The sequence below is a fragment of the Fusarium redolens genome (assembly GCF_020744475.1).
Source record: "Fusarium redolens strain MPI-CAGE-AT-0023 chromosome Unknown BKA55scaffold_38, whole genome shotgun sequence".
NCBI lineage: Eukaryota > Fungi > Ascomycota > Sordariomycetes > Hypocreales > Nectriaceae > Fusarium > Fusarium redolens.
The window spans coordinates 44,035-64,074 of NW_025763701.1; the positions used below are offsets into that span (position 1 = coordinate 44,035).

Consider the following 20,040-nt stretch of genomic DNA (forward strand, 5'->3'; position numbering starts at 1 on the left):
CATCGGCGCAAATGGCGCATTCTATCGAGCCTGTTACCCGTCAGCGGGATGACAAGGCGCGGCTGGCATATCGCAGCCGCTGATGAAGCCTGATTTCAGGAGAGCTGAGATCAGCCTGTGCGTGTGGCAGCTTAAGGGCTGCCTCAATAGTGGTCATGGCCAGATGAAGGGCGCTGGTACACCCTTCGTCTGGCCAAGAACAGGTAAAAGAGAAAGAGAGAGATTGAACAAAGGAGATGAGTGGAAGATAAAGAGAGAAAGAGAGATGCGAGTGCTTCTCTGGTCGTCGTCGCCTAATGGCGAGGGGCATATCTTTCCAAAGAACGCGCTGTCCTTGGACAGGTCGATGAATTTGGTGAAGTCTTTTCCCATTGCTAGATTGACTGCTGTATTCGGTGAGGGTGTGAGCTTCACTCGACAACGCGGCGGTACTTTTCTGCAATAGAAGATGTGATCCGGCGCTTTGCGTCGGCCACATGAGCAGACCAGGCGTGCGTTGACATAGTCGAATTTTTCGTGGTATGCGGCGAAGTCCCCGTGGAGGGATCTCGCTGCCAGCAGATGGTGCAAGGCTGCACGTGGGAGCGACAGCTCTGGCGGGCAGCCTGTGGTCGCCATGAGATTGAGTCTCTTGTACTGCTCAGGAGTGGAGGCCGACCACCATGCTTCGAATGCTTCTTTCGGTTTTTGTCTTGCGATCCTCCGTAGGTAAGCGATCGTCGGCTTAGCAACTTCGGGCTCAGGGAGCATTGATGCCGCTTTTGCCAGCTTGTCGGCCTGTTCGTTGCCAGGGATGTCGGAGTGTCCTGGTACCCAACGAGCCTGGATGGCGCCATGCGATGTCGCCAGAGCCTGGAACTCGAGAAAGACGTCTTGAGAGGAGTCAGAGGGTGTGCCTCGTAAGCACGTGGCAGCTGCCAGGTTGTCTAGGCATATGTAAATGTTCTGTGTTGCTAATTCTCGCAGGTTTAGGGCAGCCTTCAGGCCCTCTAACGCCCCGGTAGCTTCAGCATCGAAAACCTCAGCGGGTCCCAGGCGACCCGATCCGTCAAAGATTGGGACCTTGTCCTGATAAATGGTGAAGCCATAGCTGGCTGCCCCTTCCGAGGACAGAGAGCCATCCGAGTATACAACCAAGGTGAGAGGGTCGACCCAATGGGAAAAGGCGTCGGCCGATTTGTCTTTTGACGACATCTGAAGCGGAGGCAAAAGCTCTTGATGGAAGCGTCGCTGGACGAGTTTCGGTCGCGCGCACGGCGCAAGGAGCTCATCTGTACGTCGAAGACGTGTTCGGAAGCTGCTTTCCGTCTGTGCTTGATATCTTCGTTTGATGAGGTCGTGGTAAGCAGGTTGGCTGGGCAGGCGCGTTCGACTCGCCAAAGGGTGAGCCTCATCAAGCGATTTGAGCCGCGCAGAGAATCGGAGTCGCCGTGCTTCAAGGAGTTGCGCGACTGGCGGTATCCCACTTTCTCGGTGGAGAGCAGCAATAGGTGTTGTCTTCCAGACGGGAAGTATAGCTCTCATAGACTGGTTCATGGCCTTGGTCATTCTCTGTATGAGATGCTGGTTGCTTGACGATAGGTCTTTGGTGGGTTGATTCCATCGCGGTCTGGTTGTGCCCGGGTACCAGGCCTCGGCGCCGTAGAGTAGCACGGGCTCGACACATGCCCTGACGGCACTTCGTACGGCAGCCGGCAGCGGGCCGTGTTTCGTGTTGGTGAGTCCTCGCAGATGGTAGGCCACGGCTTGCGCTTTCGCTGCCCACTTCTCTACATGGATTCGGAACGATAGCCTGCTGTCAAACCAGATGCCCAGCCAGCGTAGGGCTGGCTCGGGATGTTTCTCGATATCTCCGTGACGTACCGCTGGAGCGGTCCTGAGTTTGCTGCGAGAGAAGTGCATGACTTCGGTCTTCTTCGAGTCGAAGGAGACGCCGTTTGTCGCGCCCCAGCGCACCATCTCGTCGATGGAACTGGATGCCATAGCGGCAGTTTCATACGGGATATTGATCGATGACATTGCCTTGCTACCTAGGGTAGCAAGGCCTTGACAACACCCATTGAGAAGAGAATCGTGCTGAAATCCGCAATAACGGTTAACTCGGTCATCCGGTCAACCTTCACCTCCGATTACCCTCTGTCTCCGTATTTTGGATTCTATAACCGCCACCGCCAATCCTATCCTAGTCCTACACACACACACACACAAGTCTATTACGCCCGGTAGGCCACTGCCCAGAGGTCTCTATGAGCTAAAAATACATGCATCTCGCTATTTATTGCCTTGATCTCGCCAAGCCCTTGCAGTTCTTTTCTTGTTCTTTCCAGCCTGATCATCGCTTGTCTCCTTGATCCCCGTAGTTGTTAGTAGTAGCAAATCAACTTGAAGCCCAATTCCTCCAAGTGTTCAGTTTCCTATCTTCGGCGGCTGAAGCGGTGCCTGCTTCTGGTTGCACGGGGCAGCCGTTAGTAGGTATAAGTTTATGGCCGATGAGTTAGTGGTGTTGTGGTTGTCATCTCTGTTCCAGGTGACCTGTGGCGATTGCGAACCTGATTGTGGCTCGTACTGCTTCCATGTTCGGTGTCCATTTTTGTCCATCTGATGCAGCTTTGCCCCCCAAATGAAAGGAGAGGTTGCCGCGCTTTTCCTCTACGCATTGAAGCATCATCTCCTTGCGCTGTGCCATCCATTTTACACATCGGAAGAGAAAGTGCTCTACCGTTTCTTTTGCTTGCCCGCATGGGCATTCATCGGTCACTGCTGCTCCAATTTGATACATGTAGCCGTTCAGTCGTGCCATTCCGGTCCTGAGTTGTGCCAGCACGCTGGCTTCCTTCCACGGTAGCTGGTCGTACAGTAGCCGAGTATGTTTACCAGGCAGAGCTGAGTCGACGTTTCTCGAATGTCTGCCAACTCCGTCTGGTAGTTTCCTCTCCCTTCGCAAGTCTGCTCTCGTTCGACTGAGAATTGTCGTCTTTGCTTTGCTTGTTCCTATGCGTGGTGTGACGTACGGCTCTGTTGCGTGGCGGGCTGACATCTTGGCTATCCTCTGGATTTTGAGCTCACTGTCAGATGGTAGCCAGATGAGCCTAACTCTATTCATGTCTCCTTTGAGCTTTTCTATAGCATCGTATATCTCTCGAATGTGCCCCTGGCCCGATTGCTGGCGAGGGTTACCTATAGCTTGTGCCGCCGATCTGTTACTCGTCAAAATCACTACAACCCGATACTTCATCTCTGACAGATATTTGAGACCACGAGCGATGGCTGCTAGTTCGGCGGTGTACGGGTTGTGTTCTTCCGTCGTCCCTAGCGTGACCGAGAAGGTCTCGATGATCTTGCCGGCTCTCGCTAAGGATATAGGGATTCGAACGGTTCCTCCCATGCCGACAAGATCGTTTCTCGCCGAGCTGCTTGTCGCTATTCTTACTGCCCATCCTGCTTTGGCTAACTCTTTGATCTTGTCGTCTTCTTCCCCTTCCTGTCCGCCCAACGTGGCTTGCATGCGTTCTTCCCACGGGGCGAGGGCGAACGGCTGGATGATCTCCATGGTATCTCTCGGTAGCTCTCTGCATACGTCCGCGATGCGCCTAAGCGGAGATATGAATCTCCGGAAAGCTTTGATCCCTCGCAAGAGATTTCGGACCGGATTTGTCCGTGGGAGGGTGTGTATGTCTACCCAGAGTTTACTTGCTCGTCTCCAAAACCGTTCGTAAATGGTCGCTATGTGAGCTTCCGCCTCGGCTACTGCTGTCGCCACACTTGTGAAGGACCCTATGATCGCCTGCGCTCCTACCCTTTGAACTCGATGAACGGCATATGCCGACGCCGTCTTGCACGCATGCATCCAGACATTGGAGGCGTAGTCTACCACAGGAGCCACCATAGCTGTAAAAAGCTGTCTCGTTGTCGAGGGGGCCATTCCCTTCAATCGTCTCAATTCCATCGCCGCTTCTAACCCCTTTGTTGCTGCCCTTGCGATGTGTTGCTTATAGTGAAGGCGCGAGTCCATGACCACCCCAAGAATCTTGACCTGATCCGTTGGGACAACTTTCTCGCCCTTGATGGTGAAAGGTTCCGAGTCTATTCTACCTGTGTATCTGGTGAAATGTATGATCGCCGTCTTTTCTGCTTCAAACGTCGCGCCGCTGCGTCTCTCCCAGTCGAGAGCTTTGTCGATGACCGCTTGGATTCCTCTCCGGTTACTCTGGGCTGTCGGTCCTGACACCCACGCCGTGTAGTCGTCCACGAACGCGATGGCTCCACCGTTCCGATCGATCTGGGTTTGCACCAGGTCTGCATTAAAGAATAGGAACAGTATCGGCGACAAGGGCGACCCCTGCGGAAGTCCTGCTTGTGGTAGAGGTCGGTTTTCGGAACTCTGGCCATTGATGACGATGGTTGCAGTTCGCTCTGAACAAAAGGCATCGATCCAGCGCAAGAGACCCTCGGGAATCCCTCTCGCCTTCATCCGCTGCAGCAACCTCTCTTTGCACCCACCATTGTATGCGCCTTTCACGTCGAAACTGACGAGGCTCACGATATGGCGTGAACGCCAAGCCGAGAAGATGTGCTCTTGTAAGAAGTACGAGGGCTTGCTCCGCTGACCGCTGCTTGCGCGCACCGAAGTGGTTGGTCGGAAGAAGTCCATGAGTCTCCACCGCGTGGGAGATTCTCTCGGCGACGACCGATTCCAGCACCTTACCCAACGTGGCGAGAAGCGAGATCGGCCTCCACGCTTTCGCGATCGTATAATCATCTTTGCCTGGCTTCTTGAGTGGGATGATTCGAGCATGTCTCCACTGGTCTGGTATCACGCCTTCCTTCAGTGATGCCTGAAAGATGGCGAGGACGTCGTGTTTCACCGAGGGCCAGATCTGCTTCCAGACAATCGCTGGTAGCCCATCTTCTCCTGGTGCCTTCCATGATTTTGTCGCCCACAGTTGACGTTCCACTTCTTCCAAAGTCAGGTCGGGCATCGTTACTGGGGCTCTCTGTTGCCTCAATCCTTCGTCTTCGATATTGTCTGGCAGTGGCGGGAAGAACTTGGCTAGAAGTTCTTCGGCTTGCTCTCGATGATTTGTCGTCTTCGTTCCGTCCGCTCTAGTGAGCTGGGGCACTTTTCCAAAAGCTGCATCATCCCCAGACTTCATGTACTTGGCTGCTTTCCAGATGTTGTCGTTGTCTGCTAGGAACTCTTTCCAATGGTTCATCTTGCGTTGTCGGATGGCGTCGTGGTACTGCTTCGCCGCAGCGGTTGCTGAGCCCTCGAGGTCTGAGGAAGTCTGACCGGCACGTCTCGCGGTCCGCGCTCTGTTCCTCCAGTATGTGTAAACGTGTCGCAGCTGTGTGAGATCATCGGTCCACCACCGTTTTGCGTATGGAGACGGTTTGGCTCTCGGTGTTAAGGTCTGGACGGCTTCCGAGACCGCCAACATCAACCTGTCCGTCTTCTGCTGCACCGTAGTTCCCATCGGTCTATCCCTTAGTATGTTCGCTATCCTGTTATTGATCTCCTTCCAGGGTGCATTCTTGAACAGAAGCCTTTCTTCCTGTTTCGGCGCCGGAACTGAGATGTCGAACACCGTCTCTATCGTGCGATGATCTGATCCGTGCTCCGTACCGTGTATCGCGCATTTGATATTTGCGTTCGCAAGCTCCTCGGAAGCCAGAACTAAGTCAATCGTTGTTTCGTAGCCTCCGCTTTGCCATGTCTTTGTGCCCCGCCGGAGAAGGCTCCGAAGCATGAAATCGTTCATCAAGTCGATGATCGGATCCGCCTCGCCCTGTCTTGCCACCGATACCTCGTCTCCTCCCCACATCTGGTCGTGCCGGTTGAAGTCGCCAGTAATCACCACATCCACCGCTCTGCCTGACCTCCGCCTCATCTCCGTGATTGCCTTGCCAAGCTTGCTGCATGTATCCTGTAGAGCCTGAACATCTCCACCTGGTACATAGACAGACGCCGTAAAGACCAGACGCTCTGGCAGCCGAATGACCGCTGCCGTCACATCTGGGGACTCTACTGACACCTGCTCCGCCTCCACCTCTTTGTTCACCCAGAGCATACTCCGGATCACCCATCTACCTTCTCTCTCAGCCGTCGGCACCATTTTGACCCATCCGTGATGTCCCATCGGTACCGTCAATAGCTTTCCTTGGATCCGTCGTGCTTGGGGTTCTTGGATGGCCAACACGGTTGCATCCTGAATATCTTTGTCGTTCATCAGGCTCTCGTGTACCGGCCCTTGCTTTCTTACATTCAGCTGAAACAATCGGAATACGTTATTCATGCTGTGACGGATAGAGCTTCTGACAGTTTCTGCTGTATGACTCATGAGGGCCGCCGCAGGGGATGCATCTCGAGATCGTTTCCGTGCATCTGCTGTGATGGTGACCTTCACGCGCACACCTGCCACAGACTTGCGATCGGTCGCATTGGTAAGCTTTGTGGTTCGTGATCTGTTGGCAGTTGTAACATTGTTTTGGGCGTTCACGGCGTTCAAACACTCTTGTGGTGCCAGACTCCCCTCCGGCCACGAAGAATCCTTCACCAATGAGTCGCCTAGCTTCCGAACGCTTCTTGAGGTATACGACCATCGAGCCGTACGCCTTGGGGACGTCCCGCTTGCTGAGCCATGCTACTTTCGCTACCTCGGTGTCGTTCTCTCGGCCAAGGGTCTCGGCAGCTTCTATCCGGATTTCGTTCATCTCGTTCAGCACCGCGGTGCGACTGACATTATCCACCTTGATGGGGTAGAGATCATCTCGTAGAACGCGCGTTCCTCGGGCTAGTTTTGTCTCTGCAATTCGTTTCACAGCCTCATGTTCGCTTTCGTCCCTGCAACTAATTCTGATGCGGTGGGGGTTCTTTGGGTCCTTCGTTACGGCCCTACATCGCCATGCGGGACTGTGCAGTTCGGCGCGGGCTTCGTTCTCTACTGTCGCTCTGATCGTGCCGGCCGATGGCCTGGCATCGTCATCTTCTATTCGCGAAACGTCAATCGTGCAGTAGAGCGTGTCCGTAGGGATTGGAGGAACGGTCACGGTCGCGGTTCTGGGACCAGCTTGAGGCTTAGATGTCGAGGATCGTGTGACGTCAGCATATGACCGTTGTGATACATCCATTGCACTCGTGGCAATAGTTTCGAGCTGCTCGCGGGTCCGCTGTAATTCTTCGGTCATCTGTTCTTTCATCTCAGCCATCTGCTTGCCCATCTCGTTCATCGTCTCTTCCTGCTTTGCAACAGCTTCCTGCAGTTCCCTGGTCATTTCCATCTGCTCCTTCAGCGCTTCCTGCAATCTTTTTGTCTCCCTGCGCGACTCCCCCAGGAGATCCAACGCTTTCTGCAGCATTGCCCTTCCATCGTTGCTTCCGCTGCCGCTAGTCTTTCGGACGTCGGTCGTTCGATCAGCTTGTTCTTCGGAAGGTACACTTCGAGTCGTTTGCCGGGTGGTTTTTCGTGTTTCTTTGGCGGTGTCTTCGAGTTGTCGCGCGGTGTCTCGGACTTTGCTCGTTGGCCTCACCACTCGACTTGGTCTCGAAAAGGGGGTGTCATCCTGCTCCACCACGATCTCGGCCCCTATTGGATCCGCCATGACAGGCAGTCTCCACCACGAATTTTCTCCCAAACGACAACAATTCTTCTGACTACAGTCGAAAATCGCCTAGTCCTACAATCCAAAATCAATTGTTCCCTAATACTCCCCTAGTACTACAGTCCAAAATCAATTGTACAACAATTGATTTAATTTACCCCACTTTACAGGGGGTTGACTTGATTTTTGACAAGGGGTAGACTTGGATTTCGAAAAATGGACTAGCGTTGGGGTAAACTCGATTTTGACAGGGGTTGACTTGGATTTCTGATTGGTTCTTGGTTACACGTTCAGGCAAGACAACACTTTAACAGCAGCGCGTCGAGCTTTGAATCCTATTTATCAACGTCTATCACAATGAATGTGAGATCTAACCAACAATCTATTATTTTTTAGCTTGTTTCAAGAATATCCGTCAGACCATGGCACTCAAGCCTATAACGGAGCTCGGCCCTTCCAACCCTATATACCCGTTTATGCTTCTTTCTCAATATCGGATTCTCGTTTGTCAGAAGTGCCAACATGCATGCTTGGCTAACGAAGTCGCCACTCATCTTGCCAAAAAGCATCCTGGGATAGAGCCAGGGGCCCGACGCAGACTGGTGGATGATACTAAGTGATACCGAATGTATTACAAAGTCGGGTCGAGCTATCTCAATTACAGTATCCACCACCATCAGCCGAGCCCATCCCCTGTCTCGCCCCTCCCAAGCTTGACGTGCTCGAATGTCGACATTGCAGTTACAAGATTCGCCAAGTTCAGGCGATGCAAGAGCATTGTGCCAAGTCTCACAACTGGGTCAACCCCAGAGGTAAAGGAAGGCCAACAACAGGACATCCAACGGCCGATCCTCTGCCGTGGTCAGAAGGTGTCGCATGTCAACGATTCTTTCCTTCTCGGGAAGGTAGCAAATGGTTCCAGGTCAACATACGGACAAAAGGACGGGCAGACAGATCGAAACCAAAGCCGAGTACTAAGAAGCCGCAAGGAACGCCCTATGTTCTTACATCTGAGGCATCCACCCATCTACAGCAAGTCATAGATCGGGAAGCCAGATATCGAGAAGCTTTAAGTCAACCACGAGCAGCTGTCAATGACACAGGCACCGATACGTTTGCCGCTACAAGCTTGTGGCTGGATAGAACACAATGGCCTTCTATCTACCGAGGGTCCCGACGAGACGTCCTGCGAGCGTTGATCAGACTACCCAATCGCCCCTCTCTCAACGCAGACTACACCTTGGGACAAGGCAATTCAGAAGGCGCGCCGAACCTTGTAAGCCCACGAGAGGATGAACAGAAGATCTCATGCATTATGAGAGCACTTGACTTAGTAATAGACCGTTGTGAGGAGACGGTTCGCTGTACTAGTCACAATCTTCTCCGCTGGCTGCTCAGCTCGAGGCTCCAGAGCCGTCGGGAGATCGCTTTCAACCTTGTGGCAGAGAGGAGTAGCGGGATTAGATACCGAAGGACTCAGAAGCAATTCTTGGCTTTTATCCTGCGAATGTACCGAATGCCGGGTGACTCTCGACGAGAAACGATGAATGTGAAGATAAAGCCCGAGATCTCCACACAACTAGATCGGATTTGGGAGCACAACATTTGGAACTATATCGATGTGTCGAAGGGAATTTGGCCGGCAGTGGAAAGACAAGAAAGTCATCTGGGCTCTCTGCGCGGCCAATTCATTAGTAATCTAATCAACACTCGAGCTTGTCAGGGATCAGATGGGAAAGAAGATGCTGAGGACGATGAGATAGACGATGAGAATGTTGAAGCTTGGGAACTTGAGGATGACGAGGACGATGAGAGCGACTATGATGATTCTGGACATTACAACGATGTTGAGGAGTGCGCGGCTGGAACCCATCAGGATCCATTCTCAAGGGTATTGGGGGACTCTGCTGCATCTGCAGTCGGACAATTCCTCGAACTCTTGTTCCAGCTATGTATCATGCTCAGTACTGAACCTTTTCTTAACGGGCAACCAAGTTCTACGCTGCTTATATATTTTAGCGGTATTCTTGGATTCTCCGCTGATTGTCAAAAGTTTCAGCTCGCGCGACAGTATTGCTCAAAACTGTCAGCAATGATCTATATACAGCGCATATTATTCCTGGAGCAAGCATTGCCTTTGCGTGGATATCAATTCATCGGTATCCCTCAACGGCCGGAAGCCAGGCATTTCGAGTGTTTCGATGAAGTCCGAGCCAAGTATATGGTTCTAGGCTCGCAGTACCCGTTGGCGGAGCTGATAAGCCTTCGAGATTTCGGACATAATGTTGCATGTAACGAACCACCCTCTATGCTTTTCCACTGGAGCAATGATAATAAGACAGTGTCTCATGCGACTGTTCAAGTAACAATAAACAACTTCCGCAAACTCCCGGACTATTTTATTACACAGGCAGAAGCACTATGCGATCGATTGATGTTTGGGATTCAGCCAAATATTGACTTGTCGAGAGTCAAAGACGATATCACTAGTTCAAAAAGTGGTCACAGCTTTATCAAGTACCCCGAGAATAGTCTTGAGTCAGCATATTTGGAGTTACTAGTCCATGCCTACACTGCAGGAAGAACCGGATTAGCTCAAGACGGCGTTTAGAAGTGGCATGCTGTGACAGCATACTTAAAACTCGTTAGTAGGATGGAGGAGCAGCTTGCTGGCGGTCTTTATACTGCATGTGGCCAGACACCACGAATTAGTGAGCTTCTCAGTCTTGAGAATGAGAATAGTCCGAACACAAGCTGCGGGATATATGCGTGGGGCAGCTATATGGTGTACGTCATCCGCCATCATAAAGCAAAGCGACTAACGAACCGCGAATTCTATGTGGTCCGATTCCTTCCGGTTAGACTCGGTCACGTTCTGTTTAAGTATCTGGTCTATGTTCGACGTGTGGCTGATCTACTACGTCGCGAGCAGCTCGGTGCCGATAGAAGCGCCCAGCAGTGCTTGCAGACACGCCTACTATTCCAAAATAACGGGAGGCCTTGGCCTACCTCTCGCCTGACAGACGTTGTTACGAAGACCACTTTAGAATTGTGGCAACAAAGGATCAATGTACGGACGTATCGCCAGCTGGCCATAGCAATCACCGAGAAACATGTTCGCGAGGTGTACACCCCTTTCAACAGGCACGACGATTGGAGCAATGATGCTGATATCAACGCCATATTCGCTTGGCAAAGTGGTCATCGGCTATTTCAGCGTGGGATCACGTATGGACTTGATGGAGCGTATCCATTCAGACTTCAGCCACCACTTCTACAGTGCTATAAATGGGCTTCATTGCGTTGGCATGAACTTCTGCGTCAGTCAAGCAAAAACCTACGTTCTGTACCTAACGAGATACCCATCGCCCCCGAGTTATTCCCAGCCAACGAGAAGCGAGCCATTACAGAGGTCCTCACAGACTCCATATCTCCAATAGATGAAGCTCATTCGGCCAAAAGACAAAGATATAGCGAACCATTGACGACCTTAAGCGAGCAAGACTTGCAGTCTTTACCAGTAGAAGGTGGGGGAGATGGGCACAACCAAGTCTCACCTGCAATATGTAGTGACGTCTGGCCCCATGCCTTATATGCCGAAGACGGACATATCTCTTTCATGGACGGAGTTCTCCATGTGCTTGATAAGTCTCGGATTTTGATTTGCCTTCTCTGTAAATATGCCATTCGACCTGGCAAAGGCATTGAAACGCACTTTCGAAATATGCACAAGTACACGGGAGATAAGCTCAAAGGGATACTATCTTTTTGCGACGAGCAAGTCTTCCGAGATCCGACTAAGGTACCGCTTCCTGACAATGGTAGTAAGGCTATCTCGCAACTCCCAAAGCTAGGTGGATTTAGCTGCGATTACTGTGAATTCTTATCCATTGATAAGTCGAACCTCAGGCACCACTGTAGCCAATGCAAACCTCAAGACAGAAAAGCCGGCGACAAAGGATGGAAACATGTTATTCTTCAGAGATTTGTCAAGGGTAGTAGTGTTCGGTATTGGATTGTGGAATAGCAGATAGTTGATTAATATGGACTATATCAGGCATAGCTACTCTTGAATGTTCCTGTCGTCCTGCATGGGTCTTAGTTCCCTTATTCGCCTACCGTAACAAGGCCTCGATGTAATGTGCCGAATTACACAGAATCTGGCCCGTGCACGTATCAAGGTTCTTCCAAATTCGGGCAAGATCCTCCCGATCCACTTATTATCCATTGACATCCCCATTTTCTGTCCGTGCACGTTAGCAAGGCCTCCCTTACTAGTCTCTAGCCACATTTTCCTGTCCTCGTTCCTTCACTAAACCACGCGAAACCTAACAAGAAGTCAGCAATGAATTCAGGGTAGAATACATGAAGTACAATGCCACAGCAGGTTTGACCGGCATAACAACACATACCGTAACCCTGACAGTCATTGTTTGCGCCGGCTGCCAGCCGACGATTAGCATTCTTAGCGCTAAGTCACGAGACCGGGATCCCGTCATCCCGCTTTCAGCCTAAACACCATAACCTTGATATCTTCAACTATAAGGAATCAACGAAAATAAGCTCTTTTTCATCCGCTCCTCCTCACAATAGTTAAATAAGCTTATATCAATTAATTAATCAACCAATCAGCATGCCTAATTTTCTTTTTCCTGCTTATCTAAGCTCCTTGTTGCATAGAGCTCCTTCGTTATATAAACAGCCTGACCGAGATCCCTCTCGACTTTTCGCCGCTTTGAGACCTGTGATTGGCTGTTTTTCTCCTTCAATACTCCATTCTCATCCATTATTTGAGCCATTTGGACCACGTGATCTTCGATCCCCTTTGAAATCGTCCGGAATAAGTGCGGCTTTCGTTAGGCAAGCCCCTTATTGCCGAATTGAGATCTCACGAGGTTCATTACTTCAGATGATTCATGCGGTGTTGTAAGAGGAGTCAATTGAAGGATCTCATTGGCTGGTGGCGTACCTGGGTTACCTGATTTGGCAGCTTGAGCCTAGGTATTGTTCACTGCGATTTAAGTTAAATCGGCTAAGAAATTAGGTCGCAGCTGCACAATGGGAATTCCTCATATCGACAGCCGGAGCTCAGGCTGCCAAGGAGCTTGACTTTATCCCGGGTGTTGTTGTGTATGGGGAAATCTGGTCTCTTGTTATCACTACGAGAAACCAGTTGAGGACAGTACGTAAGCTATTCTTATCCTAACCGTATTTCTTACTGACTACGTATGATGCAGAATGCCTTTCCTGGTATTCCGTTTGGCAGTACACGCTCTATCATAGGTGTATTTCAGGTCATTGCTGGTTTACAAATACTACGCAAATGGGCATTAGAAAAGCTGTGGCCATTGTACCAGAAATATCTCGATGGCCTGGTTCAACACAGTGAAGAACAACGACGATGAAAGCCAAGATATGGGTAGCTAGGGTCAAAAAATATGCTAATACACGACCGGCTGAGGGAGTGCTTTGTCATATGCTATGTCATTGTAAGAAGCGCCAGGGTAAGCTACCCGCACGGAGTGATCTGACAACCGGCCATGTACACATAAAAGTCGAGTCGTGCCAGCCTGTTCTTTCCTCTCTCCTCACCTGATTTGCCTTGCACTTTCCACTTCTAACATGGCAGAGCCGTGCGATTGACATGACGCAGCTGCACGTCTCATTACATGGCAATCCTATTGGGCTCATAAGCTGCGCCTGTCTACAGGGGTCCTTTTCAGCTGCTGACGCCTCCCTTCCCCGCACGAGAAATCCCGCAAAGGTGTTGCTACCCAAGTTGTCAGTGACGACAATCTCATTTGTCGTCTCGACTCATCGATCCGAACAGAAGCCATCTCGCTGATACAGTCATATCGCCCAACGAGGCCAAGGTGCCCTCTTCAGAGTCAAGATGGCGTCTCGCTGGTTAAAGAAAGTCGAATCCAAGGCCAAAAAGCTGTTGTCTCCTTCAGCTCCTTCACCATCACCTTCGCCGACACCGTCTCAGCCTGCATCTGAACCAGCAGCTCAACCAACATCTCAGCCAGCGCCTTCCCCACCCACCTCGACAGATTCCGAAACGTCGCCGCTGCCGAGTCTACAAGAGCGGCTTTGGAATCAGGCCTACGACGAGCTCAAAGCGAGCGAGCCCAAACTGGTCGAAGCGTACGAGAAGATCCTATCAGTTGGACTTCACCGAAAGGACCCGAGCTCTGTTACTTGCGAATCAACGGAAAACGAGATAGAGGGGGCTCGTGAGACAAGATGCCGCCAAATGCAGCAGTTAGTCCGGGATGGACTAGACCGGACGCAGAAAGCAGCGTCCATCAAGCGAGGAATCGATGAAGGCTTGCAAGCAGTGCAAGCGGTGAGGGGTATAGTGGACAAGTCGGTTCATGCCGCTCCGGAAGCCGCCGTCGCCTGGGTAGGCGTCTGCCTTGGACTAGAGGTGTGTATGATCAGCTTTCCCAACCGAAGAGAGAGCGGTGGATGATCCCTAGCTGACAGTTGTTAGATCCTTTCGAACCCTGTCACTGAGTCACGCGACAATCGCAAAGGCATCGTCTACGTCCTGTCGAGAATGGAGTGGTACTGGAACTTGGTGACCCTGCTTCTCGACGAGAACAAGGCCGAGCAATCTTCCGCGGGTCTGCGAGTCCAACTGGAGAAGCACGTCGTGCAGCTATACGAGAAACTTTTGTCGTATCAGATACAGAGCATCTGCCTTTACCACCGGAACTGGGCTGCCGTCATTGGAAGGGATATGTTCAAACTCGATGACTGGGCTGGCCAGCTCAGCGAGATCCAGGAAGCCGAGGCTGCCGTGCAAAGAGACATGGAACAATACAATACTGAAGAGAGCAAGATGCAGCTTCGAAAACTCACCGACGCCGCAGGCGCTATAGAGATGAATCTCCAAGACATCCATTCGGCCATTGAGGACCAAACACGGCAGCAGGAGAGAAGACACCAAGACGACAGGGACAAGCAATGCCTGAAAGACCTACGCGAGACCGACCCTCGCGACGACAAGACGCGCATCCAAGATACAAAGGGCGGCCTGCTCAGGGACGCTTACCGCTGGATCCTCGACAACGACGACTTCCAGCGATGGCGTGTCGATTCGCGGAGCCAGCTGCTCTGGATCAAAGGAGACCCTGGCAAGGGCAAGACGATGCTGCTATGCGGCATCATCGACGAGCTGGAGAAGGAGCCCCGCACTTGCCTGTCCTATTTCTTCTGCCAAGCCACCGAGGCACGACTGAGTAATGCGACGGCCGTGCTGCGCGGTCTAATTTACCTTCTCGTCGAACAACAACCGTCGCTCATCTCGCATGTTCGGAAGAAGCATGACCATGCGGGTAAGCAGCTTTTTGAAGACGGGAATGCCTGGGAAGCCTTATCCAAGATCCTTGCGGCCATGCTCAATGACCCAAGCTTGGATGGCGCGATCCTGGTTGTTGATGCCCTCGACGAATGCAAAACGAATCGACATCAGCTCCTTGACTTGATTGCCAAGCCTTCTCGCGTAAAGTGGATCGTGTCTAGTCGCGACTGGCCGGACATTGAGGATAAACTGGACAATTTGGAGCAGAAAGTCAGGCTGCACCTCGAGTTGAACAAGGACTCTATCTCCAAGGCTGTTGATACGTACATTGGATACGAGGTGGATCGATTAGCACGCCGCAAGAAATACGACAAGGAAACAAGGGACGCTGTCGAGACCTACTTAACCTCCAATGCCGACGGCACTTTTCTCTGGGTCGCCTTGGTCTGTCAAGAGCTCGCAGATCCCAAGGTCCGAAAACGGCATACGCCCAACACGTTGAAGTCATTCCCTCCGGGACTTGATTCGCTCTATAACCGAATGATTGGGCATATAGGTGATTCGAAGGATGCGGGCCTTTGCAGGGAAGTCTTAGCCACTGCTTCGGCCGTATACCGACCTATCACCTTGGGCGAGTTGAAGGTTCTTGTTGAGTCACTCGAGGATCTCGACCGGGACGACTTGGAAGAAATCATCAGATCCTGCGGTTCTTTCCTGACTCTTCGAGAAGGCGTCATCTACTTTGTGCATCAATCAGCCAAGGATTTCCTGCTTAACAAGGCATCTGACCAAATCCTACCCTCTGGCGCCGGGCAACAGCATCATGCCATCTTCTCGAGGTCGCTGGAGGCTCTCTCGGAGACTCTCAAACGTGACGTTTATGAACTGGGCACTCTAGGATTTCCCATCGATCAGGTCTCGCCGCCCGACCCTGACCCATTGGCCTCGATACGATATTCATGCGTCTTTTGGGTAGACCATCTCGATGACTCGGAACGCCAGGCGAAGATAAGTGACAAGGATCTAGAGGACGCGGGGATCGTCCATGACTTCCTTCAAAAGAAGTATCTCTATTGGTTAGAATCTCTCAGCCTGTTACGTAGCATGTCGGAGGGGGTCGGGGAAGTACAGAAGCTCGAAGCCTTAGTAGTGAGTTGTTATAAATTCATGTACAAACTGGAGACGTTCTGACATGTTAGCAGAAAAGCAAGGAAGCGCGACAACTAACGGAACTACTTCGGGACGCGCGTCGCTTTATTCTTTCCCACAAGCGGGCCATCGAGATTGCTCCATTACAGGTCTATGCATCAGCACTCGTGTTTAGTCCCACCCGCAGCCTAATAAGAGAGCTCTTCGAAAAGGAAGAGCCGAACTGGATCACGCTCAAGCCGAGCGTGGAATCAGACTGGAATGCATGCCTACAGACGCTCGAGGGCCATGGAGATTGGGTGAGCTCGGTGGCCTTCTCGGCGGATAACCAGCGGCTCGCCTCAGGCTCGCACGACAAGACGGTCAAGATCTGGGATGCAGCAACTGGCGCGTGCGTGCAGACGCTCGAGGGCCATGGCGATGGGGTGAGCTCGGTGGCCTTCTCAGCGGATAGCCAGCGGCTCGCCTCAGGCTCGCACGACAAGACGGTCAAGATCTGGGATGCAGCAACGGGCGCGTGCGTGCAGACGCTCGAGGGCCATGGCGATGGGGTGAGCTCGGTGGCCTTCTCGGCGGATGGCGAGCGGCTCGCCTCGGGCTCGGACGATAACACGATCAAGATCTGGGATGCAGCAACGGGCGCGTACGTGCAGACGCTCGAGGGCCCTGGCGATTCGGTGAACTCGGTGGCCTTCTCTGCGGATGGCCAGCGGCTCGCCTCAGGCTCGCACGACACGATCATGATCTGGGATGCAGCAACGGGCGCATGCGTACAGACGCTCGAGGGCCATAGCAGTTTGGTGTTCTCGGTGACCTTCTCGGCGGATGGCCAGCGGCTCGCCTCAGGCTCGCACGACAAGACGGTCAAGATCTGGGATGCAGCAACTGGCGCGTGTGTGCAGACGCTCGAGGGCCATTGCGATTCGGTGTTCTCGGTGGCCTTCTCGGCGGATGGCCAGCGGCTCGCCTCGGGCTCGGACTCGGACGACAAGACGATCAAGATCTGGGATGCAGCAACTGGCGCGTGCGTGCAGACGCTCGAGGGCCATGGCGATTCGGTGAGCTCGGTGGCCTTCTCGGCGGATGGCGAGCGGCTCGCCTCGGGCTCGGACGATAACACGATCAAGGTCTGGGATGCAGCGATGGGCGCGTGCGTGCAGACGCTCGAGGGCCATGGAGATGGGGTGAGCTCGCTAACCTTCTCGGCGGATGGCCAGCGGCTCGCCTCGGGCTCGGACGATAACACGATCAAGGTCTGGGATGCAGCGACGGGCGCGTGTGTGCAGACGCTCGAGGGCCATAGCGGTATGGTAAGCTCGCTAGCCTTCTCGGCGGATGGCCAGCGGCTCGCCTTGGGTTCGGACAATAATACAATCGAGACCTGGGATACGGCAACGGGTGCGTGCGTGCAGAAGCTCGAGGGCCATGGAGATGGGGTGAGCTCGCTAACCTTCTCGGCGGATGGCCAGCGGCTCGCCTCAGGCTCGGACGATGGCACGGTTAAGGTCTGGGATGCAGCGACGGGCGCGTGCGTGCAGACGCTCGAGGGCCATGGAGATTGGGTGAGCTCGGTGGCCTTCTCAGCGGATGGCCAGCGGCTCGCCTCGAGCTCGTGGGATAAGACGGTCAAGGTCTGGGATGCAGCGACGGGCGCATGCGTGCAGACGCTCGAGATTGACCTGGTGGTTACTCACCTTTCATTTGATCCGATGACAAACTCTCTCCTCTCTACCGACATTAGATTTCTGAACCTGGATCTCCCGGCTCTACCGCCTGCCATCGATAATCAGTCGACTGACGCCATCTTATGGGGTTTTTGCCACTCTGACTGGGGTATAAGTACCGACGGTGTATGGATTGTAAAAGATGGAAAGCGGATGCTTTGGCTACCTCCAGACTATCGAATGATGGCAAAGGCTCAGGTGGGATCAACGGTCGCTATCGGCTGCCGTTCAGGCCGTGTACTGGTGATGAAGTTCTCTTAGAGCCGAGGCAGGCATAATTCCCTCATTGGTTACAAGCAGCCCTTTTCCGGTTCTCAGTAGCGACCTACGTAGTTGGTTATGTTTGATTTGGAAGCAGGAAGCCCGGCTAATATCTAGCGTCGGGAGTCTCATGATCTATAGATTCTTTTATATTGGAAAGCATCGGCTATTCTATAGATAGAGTTTTCGTTTGGTTAATGCTTTATTTTACGTTGAGATAGAGGCTGACGGCTGCGGATAAATAAATCTTGCTAGTCGGATGGCTCCCTTTTCCTGGCCGTCCGGGGCGCCCATTCCGGTCCCGAGCGGAGAGCGGTTGTTCCAATTCGACCCTTTTTATCCACGTAGGAAGGCGCACTTCTGATACTTCTACGAGGTGGAGACCGTCTGCAATTCTTCTCGGGGGCAGAGGGCCCAATCTCCAAGAAAGACAAGATATTGGTCTTTGAAGCAGTCGATAGCTGGGCCCATCCGCATATGGCACCTGTACAAGACCTTGCTGGCTACGTAGCTTGCGGCCCCACGTCTGCTACATTAAGCCATTCACTCAAACTTCATCACTTAAGCCTAGATATGCAGCATGGCAGACTATTATTAGACTCGCAATCCCGCCCTTACACTTCAATCAAGAGCTGAGATATAAATAGATTTTTAACTTACGTATAAGCAGTCTCCAAGAGGGTAAGATAGCGGCTCGCTCTCTCAGTAACGTAACGACCTACTTTGAAGCTATAAGTCGTAGTTTACACTCACGCGGAAAATGATAAAGGAGTAGCGTTTCATTACAGCGTGACAGGAATCGTGGGGAGCAGCTCCCCTTAACAGATAGTCCCAGGGCTATTGCTCAGATACGGCATCTCGATTGATGGTGACTGCCACTCCATTCCTTATAGATATTTACCCCAAGTTGCGTTACCATGTCATTTGATGCGTATATGCAAACCATCCCACTCAAAGAACATCGCATGCTCCGCCCACCCGGTCTCGTCCTACCATGCTCATCGCTTCACGAGAAGCCTTTCGAGAAGGTAGAAGTCGTGCCGTCGTAAACCAGCTCCTCAAGAAGCAGTTCGTCTAACCAGGCACCTTCGTATAAATCCTCTGGTCCATTAGGGCTGGCGGCCTCTTGAGAAGGAGCTGATGAGTGATTATCTTTCTCATCATGGGGTAGAGGTTCCTTTAGTGGCGAAATTGGGTTTTGTTGATCCGTGTTTTGTGCGGATGTGCAGGCTTGAGCTACTGTGGTTGTCTTGAGGCTCTCAGCTACTGCTGCGGAGTTGTCTCGTCTGTAATTCTCAAGATAGTTAGATCACATGGTTACAGGTCTTTTTGCCAACTTAATTTACCTGCGCTGACATTTCTCCGATATTTTAACGCCCAGAATGAGAGTAGTGATGACGATGGCTCACTAATAGTAAAGAGCAAATATATTATCCAAAAGATAGATATCCATAAGACTACACAGCTCTACCTATCCGTCACTTCAAACGAAGCCACTTCTTGATAGCCCCTTCATCATCTAATGCCTCTCCATTCATCAAACTATTAATAGAGCTTTCATCCAAGATCCAATAGCCCTCAGCAGCAGCACCACCAAAGATCTTTGCTGATTGGGAAATGGTCAACATGCAGTAAATACCATAGGCCACATTAGTGACGGAAGATATATTTGCAGTACTTACACAGTTACTGTTACTTTGTGAAACGAAATGTGGCTTTATGCCGTGCTACTACTTTCTCCCTGACGAATCGGCGCCCATCTTATAAGCTGGCAGTGATGTAATTAATCGGGGCGATTAATTAGCGATTCAATGAATCTGAATCCTAGGCTAGGATTAATTATCTGAATCAAGGTCGGCCAGGATTAATTAAGTTTCGATGATTAATTAAAGTGGAGGCAGAAAACCAGATCTAGATGTTTCATGTGGCTTTCCTGCCTGCTGGTGCCTTGTTACATGCGCACGTGGCTCATTTGGTGTCTATTGTCTATTGTTGCCT

The 20,040-nt window shown here is 52.0% G+C and overlaps 2 protein-coding genes across 2 annotated transcripts; both read left to right on the top strand.

The window, feature by feature from the left end:
* Nucleotides 1-7,956: 7,956 nt before the first annotated feature.
* Nucleotides 7,957-13,004, top strand: BKA55DRAFT_547201 (uncharacterized protein; the record flags this gene model as incomplete). Its single annotated transcript, XM_046190999.1, has 5 exons — nt 7,957-7,962; nt 8,264-10,137; nt 10,252-11,423; nt 12,651-12,781; nt 12,837-13,004. 5 exons carry the CDS (start codon nt 7,957-7,959, stop codon nt 13,002-13,004), a joined length of 3,351 nt encoding a protein of 1,116 aa, XP_046040960.1.
* A 338-nt stretch (nt 13,005-13,342) lies between these two features.
* Nucleotides 13,343-18,279, top strand: BKA55DRAFT_744668 (uncharacterized protein). Its single transcript, XM_046201604.1, has 3 exons — nt 13,343-14,029; nt 14,096-16,057; nt 16,111-18,279. Exons 1-3 carry the CDS (start codon nt 13,493-13,495, stop codon nt 18,040-18,042), a joined length of 4,431 nt encoding a protein of 1,476 aa, XP_046040961.1. The 5' UTR covers nt 13,343-13,492; the 3' UTR covers nt 18,043-18,279.
* Nucleotides 18,280-20,040: the final 1,761 nt, after the last annotated feature.